Source organism: Mizuhopecten yessoensis, unplaced genomic scaffold (genome assembly GCF_002113885.1).
Source record: "Mizuhopecten yessoensis strain PY_sf001 unplaced genomic scaffold, ASM211388v2 scaffold8365, whole genome shotgun sequence".
Taxonomy (NCBI): Eukaryota; Metazoa; Mollusca; class Bivalvia; order Pectinida; family Pectinidae; genus Mizuhopecten; species Mizuhopecten yessoensis.
In genome coordinates this window covers 830,601-850,255 of record NW_018407511.1, presented here as the reverse complement: position 1 = coordinate 850,255, position 19,655 = coordinate 830,601, and the positions used below count along the sequence as shown (strand labels likewise).

General features: G+C 34.8%; 1 protein-coding gene across 10 annotated transcripts in view; it reads left to right on the top strand.

Annotated features, from left to right (window-relative positions):
- The window catches only part of LOC110455726, a 73,988-nt gene that overhangs the window by 27,720 nt on the left and 26,613 nt on the right, over positions 1–19,655 (top strand). For 8 of the 10 annotated variants that reach the window (XM_021506045.1, XM_021506044.1, XM_021506046.1 and 5 more), the window contains exons 6-16: positions 1,149–1,255; positions 1,621–1,708; positions 4,772–4,994; positions 5,534–5,682; positions 6,133–6,318; positions 6,864–7,091; positions 8,751–8,774; positions 11,526–11,603; positions 11,891–12,048; positions 13,463–13,622; positions 13,760–13,870. In XM_021506045.1, the coding sequence (XP_021361720.1) occupies positions 1,149–1,255; positions 1,621–1,708; positions 4,772–4,994; positions 5,534–5,682; positions 6,133–6,318; positions 6,864–7,091; positions 8,751–8,774; positions 11,526–11,603; positions 11,891–12,048; positions 13,463–13,622; positions 13,760–13,870 (1,512 nt within the window). The remainder of the gene's footprint in view (positions 1–1,148; positions 1,256–1,620; positions 1,709–4,771; positions 4,995–5,533; positions 5,683–6,132; positions 6,319–6,863; positions 7,092–8,750; positions 8,775–11,525; positions 11,604–11,890; positions 12,049–13,462; positions 13,623–13,759; positions 13,871–19,655) is intronic. The other 2 variants (XM_021506048.1, XM_021506053.1) reach the window with 1 other exon arrangement.

Sequence of the window (19,655 nt, the reverse complement as noted above, 5' to 3'; positions counted from 1 at the left end):
CCTCCCCCTCCCCCTCCCACTCCCCCACTATTTTTCATACATTTTGTTATTTTTTCCTTGATCAAGAGGACAAATAAGTGAAGTTAGACTGAAAAAATCAAACTAAAATCTAAGATTCTTACAATCAAATCAGGGATGGGGGCAAATTCTACACTGATGAAATTAATTTGAAATTCTTCATTTTTTTTAAATTTCCCAGATAGTGGGAAGATCTGATAAGTTTTGGAAAACCCATCCCTTATCTTATACTAAACAGCAAATGATATATCCTTTTTTAATTTCAAATACTCTATTGATCGTAGCCTAGGTTTCCAGTGTTATTGGTTTCTTAGACCCTTACCAACTTGGATTTGCTTAAAATAACAATCCCACCTGATATGTAGATCAATAGCTGCAGACAATAAATCTTGAGCCATAATTCCGTTGTTTTTGTTTAGTGGCTTGCTTACCATTTTATGGTGAGGTTATTGCAGTACGTACAACTTGTGTAATGAGTGGTTTCCTTCCTTTTATATGAGTGGACTCATTGATCTTGGTATAAAATTTTAATGGATCTCAAGTGAAATTTGGTAAATGTTGGCATAGATTTAAATTTATAGATACAACCAAACCAGCTCATGTGACCAACTCCATATAGAGACCATCTGTGTTAAGAGACCACTTTTAATGTTATCCATTGTAATGATTTCATTGTGATCTGAACCTGTATAAGGTAACCACCTGTGTTAAGGGACCACTTTTAATGTTATCCATTGTAATGATTTCATTATGATCTGATCCTGTATAAGGTAACCACCTATGTTAAGAGACCACTTTTAATGTTACCCATTGTAATGATTTCATTGTGATCTGAACCTGTATAAGGTAACCACCTATGTTAAGAGACCACTTTTAATGTTCCCCAGTGTAGTGTTTTCATTGTGAACTGAACCTGTATGAAAAGGCCACCTGTATAAAGAGACCACCTGTGTTCAGAGACCACATTTAATGTTCCCCATTGTAGTATTTCATTGTGAACTGAACCTGTATTAAAAGACCACTTTTTGGAATTCACACTCTACTGTATATTTTTTGCATTCATTCATCTAACTGGGATTGGCAAATAAATATATTAGTTCAATAACAAATGAATTTCTTTTCTTCCTCAGGGAGCTGAGTTTTACACGAGATTTTGTACCAGGTCTAGCTCTGGACTCTGACCGTACACCAAAATCCAGAGAAAACACTGTGGTCAAGTTTGATGAAAAACAAGCAAGTAAGGATCACAGTGTTGTGTTCACTATTCACTCTAATGAGGTTCTCATCTTCCCTACTAGTTGTAAATAATACCTGCACTTGGCAACAATTTCTTAACTACCTGGTTCTAAATTTTACGTTAATTTTCACCTGCTGCAGATTCAGGGACCTATAATTGGCAAGGCCTATACCACTGCATGTTCATATAGGGCAATTAATTTGGGACACCTTGTAGAGTCAAGGTTGTTTTTCGTAGTGATCATTTCTGACACATATCTGAATCTGATATCAAGTACAGGATAGCAAACTGATATGAAAATTAGTATAAGAACTTAATCAATTAACTCATTATTTTGAACTTTTTTGATTCTTTCCAACTTTCAGATGGAGAGAAAAATCGGAAATCTTCTAGACGGAGTCGGAAACATGTACCAGTTTCGGATGTTGAGGAAACATTCCTGAGACATGCCAGGTAAAAACTATGGGCACTGGAAAATACCTCATGTTGATAAATCATTGTATCTACCCTGATAAAGGTCAATAATTGTACAATGGTCCATGGTATCTACCCTGGTCAATAATTATACAATGGTCCATGGTATCTACCCTGGTCAATAATTGTACAATGGTCCATGGTATCTACCCTGGTCAATAATTGTACAATGGTCTATGGTATCTACCCTGGTTAATAATTGTACAATGGTCTATGGTTTCTACCCTGGTTAATAATTGTACAATGGTCCATGGTGTCTACCCTGGTCAATAATTGTACAATGGTCCATGGTATCTACCCTGGTTAATAATTGTACAATGGTCTATGGTTTCTACCCTGGTAAATAATTGTACAATGGTCCATGGTATCTACCCTGATAAAGGTCAATAATTGTACAATGGTCCATGGTGGCTACCCTGGTTAATAATTGTACAATGGTCCATGATATCTTCCCTGGTCAATAATTGTACAATGGTCCATGGTGTCTACCCTGGTCAATAATTGTACAATGGTCCATTGTATCTACCCTGGTTAATAATTGTACAATGGTCTATGGTTTCTACCCTGGTTAATAATTGTACAATGGTGCATGGTATCTACCCTGGTCAATAATTGTACACTGGTCCATGGTGTCTACCCTGGTCAATAATTGTACAATGGTCCATGGAATCTACCCTGGTCAATAATTGTACAATGGTCCATTGTATCTACCCTGGTTAATAATTGTACAATGGTCTATGGTTTCTACCCTGGTTAATAATTGTACAATGGTACATGGTGTCTACCCTGGTCAATAATTGTACAATGGTCCATTGTATCTACCCTGGTTAATAATTGTACAATGGTCTATGGTTTCTCCCCTGGTTAATAATTGTACAATGGTCCATGGTCTCTACCCTGGTCAATAATTGTACAATGGTCCACGGTATCTACCCTGGTCAATAATTGTACAATGGTCCATTGTATCTACCCTGGTTAATAATTGTACAATGGTCCATGGTCTCTACCCTGGTCAATAATTGTACAATGGTCCATTGTATCTACACTGGTTAATAATTGTACAATGGTCCATGGTATCTACCCTGGTTAATAATTGTACAATGGTCTATGGTTTCTCCCCTGGTTAATAATTGTACAATGGTCCATGGTCTCTACCCTGGTCAATAATTGTACAATGGTCCATTGTATCTACCCTGGTTAATAATTGTACAATGGTCTATGGTTTCTACCCTGGTAAATAATTGTACAATGGTCCATGGTATCTACCCTGATAATGGTTAATAATTGTACAATGGTCCATGGTATCTACCCTGGTTAATAATTGTACAATGGTCTATGGTTTCTCCCCTGGTTAATAATTGTACAATGGTCCATGGTTTCTACCCTGGTTAATAATTGTACAATGGTCCATGATATCTTCCCTGGTCAATAATTGTACAATGGTCCATGGAATCTACCCTGGTCAATAATTGTACAATGGTCTTTGGTTTCTACCCTGTTTAATAATTGTACAATGGTCCATGGTATCTACCCAGATAAAGGTCAATAATTGTACAATGGTCCATGGTATCTACCCTGTTCAATAATTGTACAATGGTCCATGGTATCTACCCTGAATAAGGTCAATAATTGTACAATGTTTCATGGTATCTACATGTGTGACCTGATAACGGTCAATAATTGCATAATGGTCCATGGTATCTACCCTGGTCAATAATTATACAATGGTCCATGGTATCAACCCTGGTCAATAATTGTACAATGGTCCATGGTATCTACCCTGAATAAGGTCAATAATTGTACAATGGTTCATGGTATCTACATTTGTACCCTGATAACGGTCAATAATTGCATAATGGTCCATGGTATCTACCCTGGTCAATAATTGTACAATGGTCCATGGTGGCTACCCTGGTTAATAATTGTACAATGGTCCATGGTATCTACCCTGGTCAATAATTTTACAATGGTCCATGGTATCTATCCTGGTCAATAATTGTACAATGGTCCATGGTATCTACCCTGGTCAATAATTTTACAATGGTCCATGGTATCTACCCTGATAACGGTCAATAATTGTACAATGGTCCATGGTATCTCCCCTGATAAAGGTCAATAATTGTACAATGGTCCATGGTGTCTACCCTGGTTAATAATTGTACAATGGTCCATGATATCTACCCTGGTCAATAATTTTACAATGGTCCATGGTATCTATCCTGGTCAATAATTGTAGAATGGTCCATGGTATCTACCCTGGTCAATAATTGTACTATGGTCCATGGTATCTACCCTGATAAAGGTCAATAATTGTACAATGGTTCATGGTTTCTACCCTGATAACGGTCAATAATTGCACAATGGTCCATGGTATCTACCCTGGTCAATAATTGTACAATGGTCCATGGTATTAATAGAGATATTGTTATTGTATCAACCCTGATAAAGGCTAATGATTTTCCATTGCTGTTGGGTTAGAATTGTTCTGAAACAGAACTGGACTCTGTCTATTGTCGGTGCCTAGAGTTCAGAGGGTCCCAGGTTCAAATCCCAGTCTAGCCGTGCATTTTCTCTTTATCCTGTCACAAAATTGGCAAACAGGCCAACCCTTGTTTCTAGCACTGGGCAAATGCTTGGCAGGGGGATAACTGAACCTGGGTTGTAAATAGTTGTGCCATCGCGGTCAAAGACTTTGAAAAAAAGAACGAGGAATGTAACGGAATTGGACTGGGTCGAGGAATGTAACGGAATTGGACTGGGTCGATTGTCGGGGACCAGGAAGTATTGGCGTATAGAGCGTCCATCTGGAGTTTGGATGGCCTCTGGTTTGAATCCCAGTCTTGCCGTGCATTTCTTTCCTATTACAGTTCATTGACACCTGGTAACAAATATCCATGAACATCAAGTAACAATTGTTCCCATCTCATGTCTCTGTGAGGTTAGTAACAAATTGTTAATACTCCCGTCTTGTCTAGCCATGATACAAGAAGATGTAAACAAAATATTAAGTAGGAATTGGCGTTACATGTTTACCTGTTACAGAGCCCTCTCTGCCCCTGTAAACTACGAGGAGTACATGCGACACCCAAGGTATGTCGACTTCGACTTGTTATTTGGGGAGGAGGAACCAGACACACATGGACAAGTGTACGTCACGTTCCAGGATGAACACGTCAGTGAAGAACAGACGGAAAACGATGTAAAAAACCTGGAGGGGCGTCTCAAAATGTCTATACAACAGCTCAAGGAACAGGCTCTAGGCTCAGTAAGTCTTCACTTAGCTCAACAGCCAGGAAGGTGTTAGACATCATCGAATCCCTGTCGTATTCATGGTCATTGGTTCAACTCTGTTTCTGGGATGATGACATTTTTATTGAGGTAGTTCCTTAGCGAAGGGGTTCAGTTGAAGGGACATGGATGAATATTTTCACTTCGTCTCAATGGTGAATTCAGGATTTTAGTTAGGGTTAAGAAGTTATCTCCTCTTAAAAACACACTGTAATTATTACCAGTAATAAACAAAAGTTTAGGGACAAGACATTTATCTCTTGGCCAAGCTTCGATTTATGTACATGTATGTGTAGGTAAAATAAATAAAAGTGGAAGAGTTGTTGTCGGAAAAACACTAACATCACTGTTCTTTCCCAAAACAATGAAGAGAAAACTGATATAGGCCTAGCCTGCTGTTCAATCCTATTGTTTACTCAATAAGATATGATGAAATGAAACAATGAGGATGACAATTTGATGATAGTACCACACTAATCGTATGATGCTCACATGTAGTCATTCTGATTGGTACAGTACGGAGGTATGGAGGCTTACAAGGAGTTCCTTAAGGGAACCGCGGGTGACCAACTCGTCAACTTCTGGCTGGACTGCGAGTATTACAAAGACACAGTGGAAAATTTTGACGAGTTGTCTAAAAATGACCTCAGAAACAGACTCTTCAGGTAAAGATAGGAAAATATATACATCTCCTTCAGGTAAAGATAGGAAAATATATACATCTCCTTTATGTAAAGATAGGAAAATATATACATCTCCTTTATGTAAAGAAAGGAAAATATATACTTCTCCTTTAGGTAAAGATAGGAAAATATAAACATCTCCTTCAGGTAAAGATAGGAAAATATATATATCTCCTTCAGGTAAAGATAGGAAAATATATACATCTCCTTCAGGTAAAAATAGGAAAATATCTATCTCACAAGTCTGGTAACTTTGCATAAGTGAAGTGTTATTACAATACACATTATATTAGACTATTTTCAGTGTCGGGCCAAAATTTACAGTCAAGAAATCTCTCAATTCACGTTTGATTTGTTATTATGTTATTTAGACATTCAAAGTTTGTTTAAAAGCTTGCAGTACATGAATTCATTCTATTTTAATTTTGTCAGGGATATACGGGACCGATATAAGATGAATCTGACGGAGGACGCCAGAAACCAGATCTCCAAGACTGCCAGTAGTGCCAATCTGAGCCACACCATCTTCCTACGTACCCAGTACGATGTACTGCGGAGGCTGAGGGCCTACTGGGTCCCACGATTTCTCATCCACCAGGAGCGTCTCCGAGAGTTTAGGTACAGGAAATAAGGCTTCTTTCTTAATTTTAAATAATTTGCTTTTGAAAATTTCTTTGGACTGCTGAAGATAAGGTAAACTATGAGCAAGTTATTAAATTCCATCATATTTATTTATATCTCGGTGGGTTTTTTTGAGAAATGATTGGTGCCTCAGTGTTCAGGTCACTGCTTTGACTAATTTCAATGACCTGATGACAATTTTGTGTTATTTACATTGCAGAGGAATTGAAATGTGTGTCACTGTGTCTATAATCGGGATTTGGAACCCTAGGCTGATAAAACGCTAAAGTCATAGACTTGTTTTTATTATTTATTAAATTGTAGTACATAACAGTGTGAGTCAATAACTCTACAAACTTGCCGGTTTGTTTATTTTTTCTGCAAAAAGATGGATAAATTAAATGTCATAGCAATTTTCCACAATGTTGTCTTAGAGACTCTCGAGTACTTGAAAACTGCAGAGTTGGTTTCAAACAATTAATGTGATACAAAGTTATTGATATATTCCTCATAGGCAACTAAGCATTGATTTGTTGTCATAGTGATATTGGTGTTGGCATGGGGATTACCATGATGGCCAAGTTGGCTAATGGAACGAGACACTCCCTTCCATTCTTTCCATCCATCTCTTTGGTCAACTCCATGGCAGTCCGTCCAGACGATGTTCTAACCTACTCTAAAACAAAGAATTGGGAGTATATAAGTCAAGGAGGTCGTTGCCTTGACAACAGAGTGACCTCCGCAAAGGTCAGACAGCTGCCGCCTGCAAGGTAGGTTATTATGGTATAATTTATGGTATTCTGTATCTTTGTCTGAGATACGAATTGGTCTGTATACGCTATTCCATATTTAGACTCATGTTGATGTCTATAGATAGCATTCTATATTTAGATCCCATTAGAAATCATGTCTGGTGTTACTGTTGTTTTATATTTAGACATGTTATAAGGATGATTTTAGCATGTACCTGCATGTAGCTACCGTAAATACTGAAGGAACTATTATAAACTTTTAGAGATTTCTTTCTTTAGATATTCTGAAGTTTATTAGCAATTCTAAATAAGACACACATTTTTAAAATAACATTTTATTTACAGTTAAATTAAAATTTCAGTGTAATTTCAGGGGTGGGGGGGGGGGCTGGCGGCATTTAACAAGAGGGAAGATAAATAATTTACAAATTTACAAATTGAGAGAGCAGGAGGTTTAAGTTTGGAGTGTAGGGGATTTGATTGTTAATACTTGAAATATTTAAAATCACTTTAAACTATGTCAATTATTGCTGTCTGTATGACAGGAATCAGGTTTAGGGTATACATGTATTTGTAACTTCATAAATGCTTGCTGCTTATAACCTTTGGTGGGATATGGGTTTATAATTCAGGACTAATATTAATGTGACGATCAATTTGCTTTCTTTATCTTACCAGTATACATACCCTGCAATATATTTAATATATTTCAAAAAATATTCTGGATCAGATTTGGAAGCTGATTTAGTTTTATTGAATATGCTTCTGACTTTATTAGTTCAAACTAAAACTGCAGATAATGGAATTACACCATGCACAAACTTCTACGTTTATATATGTAAAGCAAAAATAACAAATGAGCAGTGAAGAGAAAGGTGACATGATCTTTATCAAAATATTGCTCTTGAAAAATTGAAAAATGTATTTTTATTTTATTTTTAACAATGTAAGACTTTAAGAGCAAAAATTGAGATTTACTATTAAGAAAGACAAGGTTATGATAAAAGATCTAAGATCAAGTCATGATAGATCTTAGGGTTAAGGTTATGATGAAAGGTTTCAAGTCAAATCCGGCTCGTATTAATGAAACCGTTCTCATGCTCAAGCTTAGATTCTCAAACCAACTTTCTTGTAACTCGCTTAAGTTATGTCAAACAATCAGAAAGGCCAATGTCAACATGTGCCGTGACTCGAACCCGCAACCCTTGGGTCGCGTGACCGGTGTCCTACCAGTAGAACACCCTGCCTCCCAGACTTGAACAAGAAATTTGGCCTGAGCACAAAATCTATGCTTGAGCATGAGAACAGTTTAATGAATACAGGCTTGATGAAAGATCTTAAGTCAACATCATGATAGGATCAGAGATTTTAAGTAATTCCATGATGAGCGATTTCAAGTCAAGTTTATGGGACAGATTTAAAGTCAAGGTCATGATGAGAAATTACTATCTATAACCCACTCACAATACATGTACACGATTACGGATTTCATTTTTTTTTTTTCAAAGTCAATTATGAAATGATATTTGTTGGCTGTTTGTGCTCAATTTACAAAGCTAATCACAATTGGGTTTTGGGGTAAATTGGGGTTTCGTTTCCATGGGAACAGGGTATTGTGGTGGCTGCTATATGTAAACAACTAAAGTGTATGTGTTCTGTGTCTTCTTTTTGTGACAGAATTTTGTATTCACGTTCGACAAGGTTGGTAAATGTCTGCACCCTGCATTGTGAGAGTGAACACTAATACCTTGTTTAGCTCACCTGAGTCAAACGCTCAAGTGATCTACTGCCATATTTTATCTGTCTGTCCATCTGTCCTCTGTCTGTACGTCTGTTATTTGTCTGTCCATCTTCCATGAATTTTTTTGCCTGTGGTTTCTTGAAGTCAGGACCCTGAGGCTATAAAAGAGGAAACACACTGAGGTGATAACTTAATAAAAATGATATGGATTTAAAAAATCTTCTTCTTAAGAACTCTGATTCCTAGAGATACTATAATTTTTCATATCTTGATTTTTCTGTAAATCAAAAGTAAAAGAATACCATCCATAGATGATTGTGTTAAGCTATAAGAGTCATTTTCTCCAGAACTGTGAATGTCATATCATTGATATTACATACCTAGCATGGTTGTGAATGTCATATCATTGATATTACATACCTAGCATGGTTTTGGGGGCAAGCTTTAGATTTATTCAATTCAGGATCCTTTCTTTCTTTTGAGTTGAGTTATTAAAAGTGTATTGTCACATTTTTTTCTGATAAGGAGTTTTGAATCACAAAAGGAACTGTGGCTAATTTAAGAAATAAACATAGGTAACACTGTTACAGGTATGGAGCTTTTGTGATCTAATTCAGAAATTGCACAATATGATGGTTCAAGTTTTATGATTTTCTAGAGATGCAGACATGGAGTTTAATGCTCAGTGAGCCAGTTAGGGTTTTATGAGTGTTAAGATTCTGTAATATCAGAGGTCAAAGGTCAATGTTGAAATAGGTTTTAACTTTATATGAGTTGAGATTGTGTTATTCTGGAGGTCAAAGGTCAATATATATGTTAGAGGTTTATATAGGTTTAGTTTAATTCTATGCCAGAGGTCATAGGTCAATATGCTTAACCTAGATTTATATAGGTATTTTGATGATGTAATAATTAAGGTCAAAGTTCAGTGTACCAATTAAGTATATATATATAGATATGTGGTGAGATATACTGTAATACTACAGGTCAAAGTTCAGTGTAAGAAATGGCTATCATTTATTTGAGTTTCAGGGTGAGCAATTTTAGGCCCTTTGGACCTCTTGTTTATCTCCTGTTTCTGATTATTTGAAACACAGTTTGCAGTGATGTATAATTATAATGTTATATTAATTTCAAATGTTTGAACTTTTGTCTTTTTCTATTCCTGGCATTTATGAATGAATATTTTTTTTGGTTTGAAATTATGCTGATCTTTTTGAAGTAATATTGGGACAAAAAGAGATCTACTGAAAGTTAATAACAAAACTTCACATTCTCCACAGATATTAAGAAATCTGTAATTACAAATAAATGTATAAATATGCAGAATATGAATAAATGACATTTTTATCTTCCAAAATTAGAACATAAGTGTTGGTGTGCAATTACTAATTCGTTAAATATTAATATATAGTAACTTTAACCTAAATGCACATTTATTTTACACATTTTTGTTGATTTAATTTGGAACATGATTTCTGGGTGATAAACTGGCTGTTTTCAATCTGATCTGCTGTCTTTTTAATGGCTGATTGATTTGCTAATTTGATTGACATTTTAACTTTATCAGAGTTAGATTGAAAACATCGTTAATCTGTTAATTGTTTGTTTTCCTGAAAAGTTCATTGATAAATTTGAGATTTTTCTCCTTCTATTAAATATGCTGTTTTTATCCAGAATCCAGAAGACAGCCAGTAACCTAGAGAATATGTCACTCAATTTTTAAAACTTACTAATTCATAATATATACTGCTCTGTACATACATGTTGTTTCTTTCGTCCTATTTTGCTATGAATTATTTATGCTATATATTGTATCATCAGTGTCTTAGTTACCATATTACTGAATTATCAATCACCTGTGTTATTGGTGATTTTATTGACAATTTGATCAATTTAAATTATGAATGGTGCTGATTTGAAAGAATTTTTAATCAACTTTCAAGTAAGGTAACACTACTTCACCCAAGATTTTCAGGTTTCTTAAGTCATTGTAATTGTTCATAACTTTCCCTGTCATCGTGTTTACAAATAGCTATGGATATAGTTCATGACTCCCTGTTGCCTTGGTTACAACTTCATATAAATACAGCTCAAGATATTTTCTGTAACATTGGTTACAAATGCCTAGATCATAACTCTCCCAGTTGCCTCAGTCACAAGTATAAGAGTTTTTTTGTTTTAACTCATTCACCCCTGAAATTTTATTATATATTTCAATATACCAACCTTTGAATTGGGTGAGTTCAAATGTGTATTCAGGGGTGAATGAGTAAATAGGATTTAATAGTATAGTTCATGACTCTCCCTGTCACCTTGGTTACAAATTCTTGTATATATATAAATATAATACATTTTTACATGACTCTCCACATATCTTTTGGTTAACACTATAAAGTTCATGACTTGTCCTGTTGCCTTGGTTACAGCTGTATACATATTAGGTTCTCAGCTCTCAGGTTGCTTTTATTAAAGAACTGTTTTAACTTGCTGTTTTGGTGCATGACTTTATGCGTTGCCTTAGTTACAGATGGTTCAGTACTTTCCATATTGTCTTGATAACATAATTAATGACATTCCTGTTACCTACAAATGGCTCATGATTTTACCATTTACCACATATAGTTTTGACTTCCTGTGTTGCTTTATTGACATTTGGTAATGAATCTTCGGGTTACCTTGGTTACCGTTTACTGTTGCCTTGGTTACAGGATTGGTAAGAATCGTTTCATTATGGCTCTCATGGGAGACAAAGTGGCAGGAGGACCATTTCAGCGATTCTTAGACAGGTAGTAAAGAATTCATATGTACATTGTGGAAAAGGAAAAGTGTATTTTATATTATTTATGATTGAATCTGAGAAACTTTATGGAAGCATTCTAAATATATACAGAACGAGATAAACTTTCTTATAGCTTGAAAGAGAATGTATGAATGTCACCTGAAAGTGTTAAGAATATTCACTGTAATATTTGATTTAATAATACCTGATTGAATTTTCAATAAATTGTAATTATTTCTAATATAATGGTAAGAATTAATGATCAAATTACATTTGCATGAATCTATATTTTAGACAAAGTGACCGTCTGCTTTTGTCCAACCTGCTGTTCTGGCAGGACGTAACAGAATATGGTCAGTCTGAGGACCGGTCAGCTGACCGTCTGCTCCGACTCTGTCATGCCTGGTCAATCTACAACAAATATCTACTGCCAAGTAGTGAATACAGTATCGGTAAGTAAGGTTGTCTCTATATTACGGAAAATTCTGTGCTGAATTCTATCCTATTCTGCTTATAATCGCAGAATCAATATACTGGTTCCACATTCAATGAACAATTAATATGACTTCCAATATTTCTGTCTTGATTTTGCTGTAAATTTTTAAGTACACTAAAGCTTAAAATTGTAAATTGTGGGTGGTGCAGTGCACGTGGTTAACGCAAGGCAACGCGATCAGATATGAAAGATTGTATGGAACCACCTGCCCGCTCACCTTGGTTTTCTCCGGGTACTGCAGTTTCCTCCGACGTTAAAGACCCGCCACAGTTACTATCGAGGCCAACAAGAGCTGATTTAATTATAATGAAATAACTTGTTTCATAATTCTTGTAAAATATATAAATTGTAAATTGTGATAATATTTTGGTTATCATAATTTTAGCTCACCTGGCCCGAAGGGCCAAGTGATGAGCTTATCCCATGGTGCAGCGTCCGGCGTCCGGCGTCCGGCGTCCGGCGTCCGGCAACTTTTTCCTTTAAAATGCTACTTGTCCTGAATGGCTCAAAGGATTTTGACCAAATTTGGTCAGGAGCATCATTGGCCAAAGGGTTCTCAGTTTTGTATAAACGGAGGGTATAACCCCCCTGGGGGCAGAGGGGCGGGGCCAAATAGGGGGAAAATAGGTAAATCTTTAAAAATCTTCTTCTTCTCAACCAATAGAAGGATTTTGACCAAATTTGTCCTAGAGCATCTTTGGACAAAGGAGACTCAAGTTTGTATAAACGGAGGGTGTGGCCTCTTTGGGGGCAGAGGGGCGGGGCCAAATAGGGGAAGTAGAGGATTTTTTCTCTCCTACTATACAAGTGAAGGGATTTAAACCAAATGCAGTCTGAAGCATGCTTAGGGAGAAAAGAATCAATTTTGTTTAAACTGAGGTGTGTGGATTCCCCTTCTTTGGGGCAGATTAGTGGGGCCCATTAGGGGAAATAGAGGAAAACATTAAAGATCCTTCTCCTTCTGTACCGTTGAAGGGATTTTAACCTAACCAAACTTGTTTTAGAGAATCTTTGGGCAAAGGGAATTGAATATTTATAAATGGAAGATGCAACTTTGTTACTTGTACTCCTTTGATAAACCTGAATGGTACTCAGCAGGTTTTAAATTGAAAAATAAAATACCAGGTGAGCTATTAAGGCCCCTGGGCCTCTTGTTATACTTGGCCCTAATTTGTAAAAATATAGTGGTTTTGAAAATATAACCACATGTATTGTTGAAAATTAACAAAAATTATCCTGTCTAAAAATGCCCTGATTTGTGGTATGTTAAACTAACATAAATTGTTCGATAAGAGTAAAATATCCAACACATAGTATAGGCCTATCTGACAAACTGTTTGATTAGAAGTGTTATGGACCATACATTATAGGTTTCTCTGAAGCTGAGAGGGATGAACTTCACGCCACATTGCTCAAGGCCAAAGACTTTGTGGAGGCGTCTGTGTTCAACATGGCCAAATTCCACTCCATGGAGCGTCTAGAACGAGCATGGATGCGTTACCTCCAGGAGGACCTCAAAACATTCCTGGAGTAAGTCTATCAGTAAAGTCAGAGTTCAGACAGCAGCCTAGATTGGTGTGTTTTAATTTATTGGTATACAGTGAAACCTTGTTAGTCTGCAGTCTTACTTAAGTTTCCATTAATTTATATGGTGACTCCTTTCACAGTGCTCATGTGCGCCCAGGAGCAGAAAGTCCGCCATCCACAGCTGACGTGATCCAAATTGCCGTGGTCGGAGACGAACTTCTCATTACTCGTCCAATGCCTTGGGTCAAAAGGTAGGACACTGTTCTTTCATTAAATTGGTTTTTCAGAGTCGGCACAAATAAGTCATCAGTGTTTGTGATGTTACCTTTAGATGTCATTGTATGCTAATTAGAACTAGTGGAACTTCATCATTTCTATGTTAAGATATTTTACTACATATTACCTTATAAGCATCTGAAAATCACACCCCACATTTCCTTTCATTTTTATGAACAAAAAAAATGAGTGACAGCTGGAAATTGTTTTTGATCTTACTTCATTATATAAGAAAAAAATCTTTTCTTATGAATGTGAGAAAAAACCACTGTACTCCTGTAACAGAACTGGACTGGGTCAATCGTCTGTGACCAGGTAGCTCAATTGGTAGAGCGTCCGTCTAGAGTTCGGATGGTCCCAGGTTCAAACTCCGGCCTTTCTGTGCACTCCAGTCCAATAACATTTGGTGCCATGACCAGGATTCGAACCACAGCACCAAATGTAACAGGAGTGGAAAAATGCATTGTCTAGCTGACAATTAAGGGTTCTAAACTGGGATCATACAAGCTCTAGACGGACGCTCTACCAATTGAGCAATCTGGTCGCCGACGATCAACCCAGTCCAGTCCTGTTACATCCTATAGGAGATGCTAGAGATGATTATGGTTGTTGTCAAGAACACCTCTGATATAAAAAAAATATAAGTGCACAAGGAGTTTATGCGGTTGATATTCTGATGGTGTATAGGAGCTGGTTATTACCAATACATGCATAGTACATATTAGATCTTTGTTTTAGAAAACGTTCTGTCTTAAAACTTTCTGTCTGTATAGTATATTGTAATCGTATCTACCTGTACTTAGTTCTCTGTAGAAAATTAGAATTGACCGTTGCCAGTGGTTATTCTTTGATTACCAGGAATTTATTATCACAATTATGGTAATTAAATGGTAGAATGACCACTGGCTGTATAGGTATGTGTATTTATGTTATAGCTGTTAGACTAGCTGACCTACTTAGTCTATACTATTTATCTACATTCTTTTGTACCTAAAAGTTAGCTTTTCTTTTAACCGTTTCATCTTTTCTGACTGATATTTCCAATGAGTTACTTCCCTTGTTCAGACTAACTACTTTTGAGAAGGAAATATATTTTGTAAGTAAAGTGTTTGAACACAATCCCTTATCAATACATACAAACTGATTAGACAAATGGTTCAGATATTCTTGTGAACTTAATATTTTCTTGTTAAATAAAGAAAAAGAAATCAAATTTAAAAGAAAAATAACCCCCCCATTTTTTCCAAAGATTATGTGCACATATAATGTGTATGATAACAAATGATCTGTCCTAGTTATCTCCCTTCGTATTCCTCTTGATTATTAGTATATGTGTTATATGAGTTTTTCTCTGGTGGAGAATAGTATATTGTGTTTCTTTGTGAATGCAGCAGCAATATTTTCTGTTGGAAATATTTTCTGCTAAATAAGACTTGTTAGATAGAATGATAATTGACTGAGTGTCATTTTCAGCTGTTTTCGCTGGATAGTCAGTGGGAAAACAGTACTGACTAGGCATTTTACTGTCGTATTATGTTGATATGTCTGTGAATGTCCACCACAATTTCAGTCGTGACTCACCCTTTTCTTGCCTGTAGTGCTAAAGTACCTAATATCCCGAAACCAAAAAGGTAAATACTGGAGTATGATAAATACCTCAAACCTTACTTATTATATCCTTCTAATGTAGAGCCTCTTTAGTCCACACACTTCTTAATGCAGGAAACGCTCATTTTCTGGATAAAGGAGCAGAATTATCACCTAAGGAGGTATGCTACTTTACACATTAAACCATTCTTTTCAATCTCTCTCCAACAATTTTTTTTCTGGATAGTAATATCTTATGTAATCATATGTACCTTCAAATATGACATTATTTACATATTCCAAATTACAATTCATAAAACCTTTTTACCTGTGTTTGTTGTGGAACTCTTTTTGGAAAGGAGACACATTTGTATGTAAGGTAGAATTATATCATTATCAGAATTAGTGAAACAGTAATTACTTTTTTTATCAAAATGATTTCAATTTTTGGACTCAAAATGTCCAGAAGGTGACTTTTCCAGATACTATATACATGTACGTGTGGACTAAGAGCTTCCCTGTAACAGTAAAAGAACCGCAGTGGCAGGGCTTGAAACTCCTGTTTGCAGGAGGGGGTGGAATAGAAAGCTGCAAAATTACAAGTGTTATATTTAAAAAAAAAAGTTATCTTAATAACAATAGATTGTTTCATTGTAAATTAAATCTGATTTATAAAAGTATTTTGACTCGCTGAGTCTCTGACACTGGACCTTCCAGAACATGGATGCCTCCACATTGTCATTCTGTCTCTCAATGGACATAGAACGAAAAGGACTAGTAGATAAGAAAGATCTTGTTAATTTTTGGAAGATAAATTATAAATGGAAAGGTTGTGAGGAACTGGATGTTGTTTTTCTAGACCTGCCACAGGTTTTACTCATTTCCCTAGATTAACATTCTTCTTTCTAATGCTAGGTAATGATAATGTTTTCATAAAATGAAAATAGTTGTCGGTTTGTATTTTAATATGATACAAATCGGTAATACAACAGAAATGTAAATATTTATAATATTATTATGGATATTTATTTTAAAATTTTGACATAATCAGTCGTAATTAATTACTAAGGATGTGATAAACTGATAATACATGTACCTATCATTGTAATGTGTTGTGGTCATTCTTTCTGATTTTTACCATTGATTCTTGCTTGTGTGATTAGAATCTACATTTGTTTTATCTATGAATTATCTTCCCTTATCAATGAAATATCTTATTCACAATGACTCATCTTATTCACCTATGAACCATCTTATTCATCAAAAAAATATCTTATTTACCAATAAAATATCTTATTTACAAATGAACCATCTAATGCATTTATAAAATATCTTATTCACAATGACCCATCTTATTCATCAATAAAATGTCTTATTCACCAATAAAATATCTTATTCACCAATTAAATATCTTATTCACCAATTAAACATCTTATTCACCAAATTATTATCTTATTCACCCTTGACCCATTATGACTTATTCATAAATGTTATTCACCATGACCCATTTTATTCACCATTGAATCTTCTTATTGCTCAATGAAATATCTTATTCTTCAATAAAATAAAATTGACTTGATTCAAATAGCTTTTTAATGGTAGTCATATTTTCAATGAAACTTTGCTTTTGTCAATGAAATAAATTATTCAATAATGCAACTTCTTTTTCAGTAATGAATCACACTTTTTTTCCCCAATGAAATACCATTTTTATCAACAAAATTAATGAAACATGTTTTCATTCATTTTCACCACATTTAGAGCTTCATTTTCATTTACAATAAATATTAACTACAAAATGAAAACATCAATATTTCCTGTGTTATTAGTTTATATATAGATGTGATTTAAAGCATACCCATGGGATTACTTCAAATCACTTATATTTCACGCATACTTTTTTATCAGCCAGATTTAGAAATTGACTTTTGGAATTATTTTGAAGGCAAGATGAAGCTATTCAAAAAGTTGATTTAAAAATAAAACAGGCGTGATATATAAGTGTTACTAATTATTGATAGTTTATTAGAATTGATTTGTGTTTTTTTTTGTATACAACCTGTATCTAATTTACATATCATTAATTGTACGAAATATAAAATGATTTATTTTTATGTGTTACATGATCAGGAAATGATGATATCCTGAGGATTAGATAGATATGAATTATATAAATAAATGTGAACTTAACTTTTTTTTTTTTTTATAGGACGTCCATTTTGTTTATTTTTGTAAAAAATTATACTGTAATATTAAAATTCTAGGGGGTGGTCGGGCGGGGCAGTGGATAGCGCACTTGCCTTTCACCAAGGAGACCAGGGTATGATTCCCCGATCAGAGGTGAAAAGGAATTGGGTCACCTGCCCGACTATGTGGGTTTTCTCCGGGTTCTCCGGTTTCCTCTCACATTAAAACCCTCCGTGCTAACATCTGGGCCAACAAGAGTGATTAATAAAAGTTGAAATAACTTGTTTCTTAATTGTTGTAAAATAAATAAAGTTTATATTTATTTCAAAACTATAGTCAAGCAGTTTTTGGCAGTGGTACAGAGATCCTTAACTCATTCGTGAATGAGTAAATAAATGTGTCTGTGAACAGATGGGAAACTCCTCTTATGCATAGACATTAACTTTAAATGTCTGAAATACACAGCTACAGACCTGATGTGCTGCGTACCATAGACAGATTTTCTCATGACTAAACCTGTCACAAGATAGGAGTCAATAAAAAACTTTAAAATGTCTTTGATGTTTAATTGTGCCCAATTGACCTTGTCTAAGATATAAAATTGAAGGGCAATTATTGTTTTATTTTAAATACCCCTAATTCAGATTGTGTCAAACCAGCCTGAGTTTATAAGTGATTAGGTTCGGTAGGTAACTAGATATACAAGTAATCATACACAGGTACGCCAGGTGGCTTTTGGTATTTAAGCTTAAAATTAAAAACATTAGAATTTTTTTTAAATGCAGTGGCCAGCTAGTAGTTGTATATATGTTCTTTTAAATTTAAATTTTTATATTGTTTGTCAGTCAGATTTACAAGATTACAGAAGAATTAAGGTATTCATTTTGTACTTATAAATGGGGCAAGGAAGTAATTTCAAAAGTCAAGTGTAGACAATATGAGGTTGTCAAATTTTTGGGGCAATTCTCTGCTTTATCAAGACTCAGAAAAAATGTCACCTATACCAACTGTAAGTAATATGTATCGTATGTACAAACCTATAAGTTTGTAAGGATCCAGGGTTGTATGGAAATTTACCATTGTGATTACTTCTGATACATATACAATGTATATTACATTTGTTTTAACTATGTATATTTATTTGTATACATGTATATACACTACATACAAATTAAGTGTATGTTTACACATACCTTGTATATACTTACTATTCACATGTTTAATAACTTTGTGTGTCTTAAAAAAAAAAGCATTTTTATTATTTCACAACTACAGTAGTGTAGGATACCAGCTCTAAAACTGTAATTGTATTTAATTTAACAAAACAATATGTGTACCTGGTATTTAAAACATCTAAATTTGTAATAAATATCCTGCATGTTTGTTTAAAGCTTTGACTTCTTAATAAGGATTATTAACTTAATAAACTTTCCTAATAAATTATTAAATCAAAGTTTTATTTTTGAAATATTTTACCAGTAATTGATTTCACCATTATGTGTTGCATGTCCTGATGATTGTGGCAAATCATTTTTCAAGAACCTTGAAATATATTCAAACAAATGGTAAATAAATAATTTGTTTTGATCAGTGGTTAAGCTAAGGGACCTCTGATTTATCGGCTGTAGTTGCTAGCGAGGCAATGAGGCGTGGTTCAGCGCTCATTCTCACGTAGATTTTGACGGTAATGTGTATTGTTTATGATGGAAAACAGATCTGCCTACAGCACAATGGACCACTGGTCGCAACAAGACAATCTAGATTATTAAAGTACATTGGCATCGTATGTAAGCTGTTGATCAACTACCAAAATCAACACTGGTTCAAAGTGACACCGAACTATTTGTCAATGCTTAGAAAGCTTTACATTTTCATGAACAGAATATTTCAAATTGAACTTTTCATGTCTTTTTTAAGAGGAAGAAGTTGTTTAAAAATTTAAACTTCATAAAAAGCATTTGAATTTTAAAATGAATGGACTTAAAA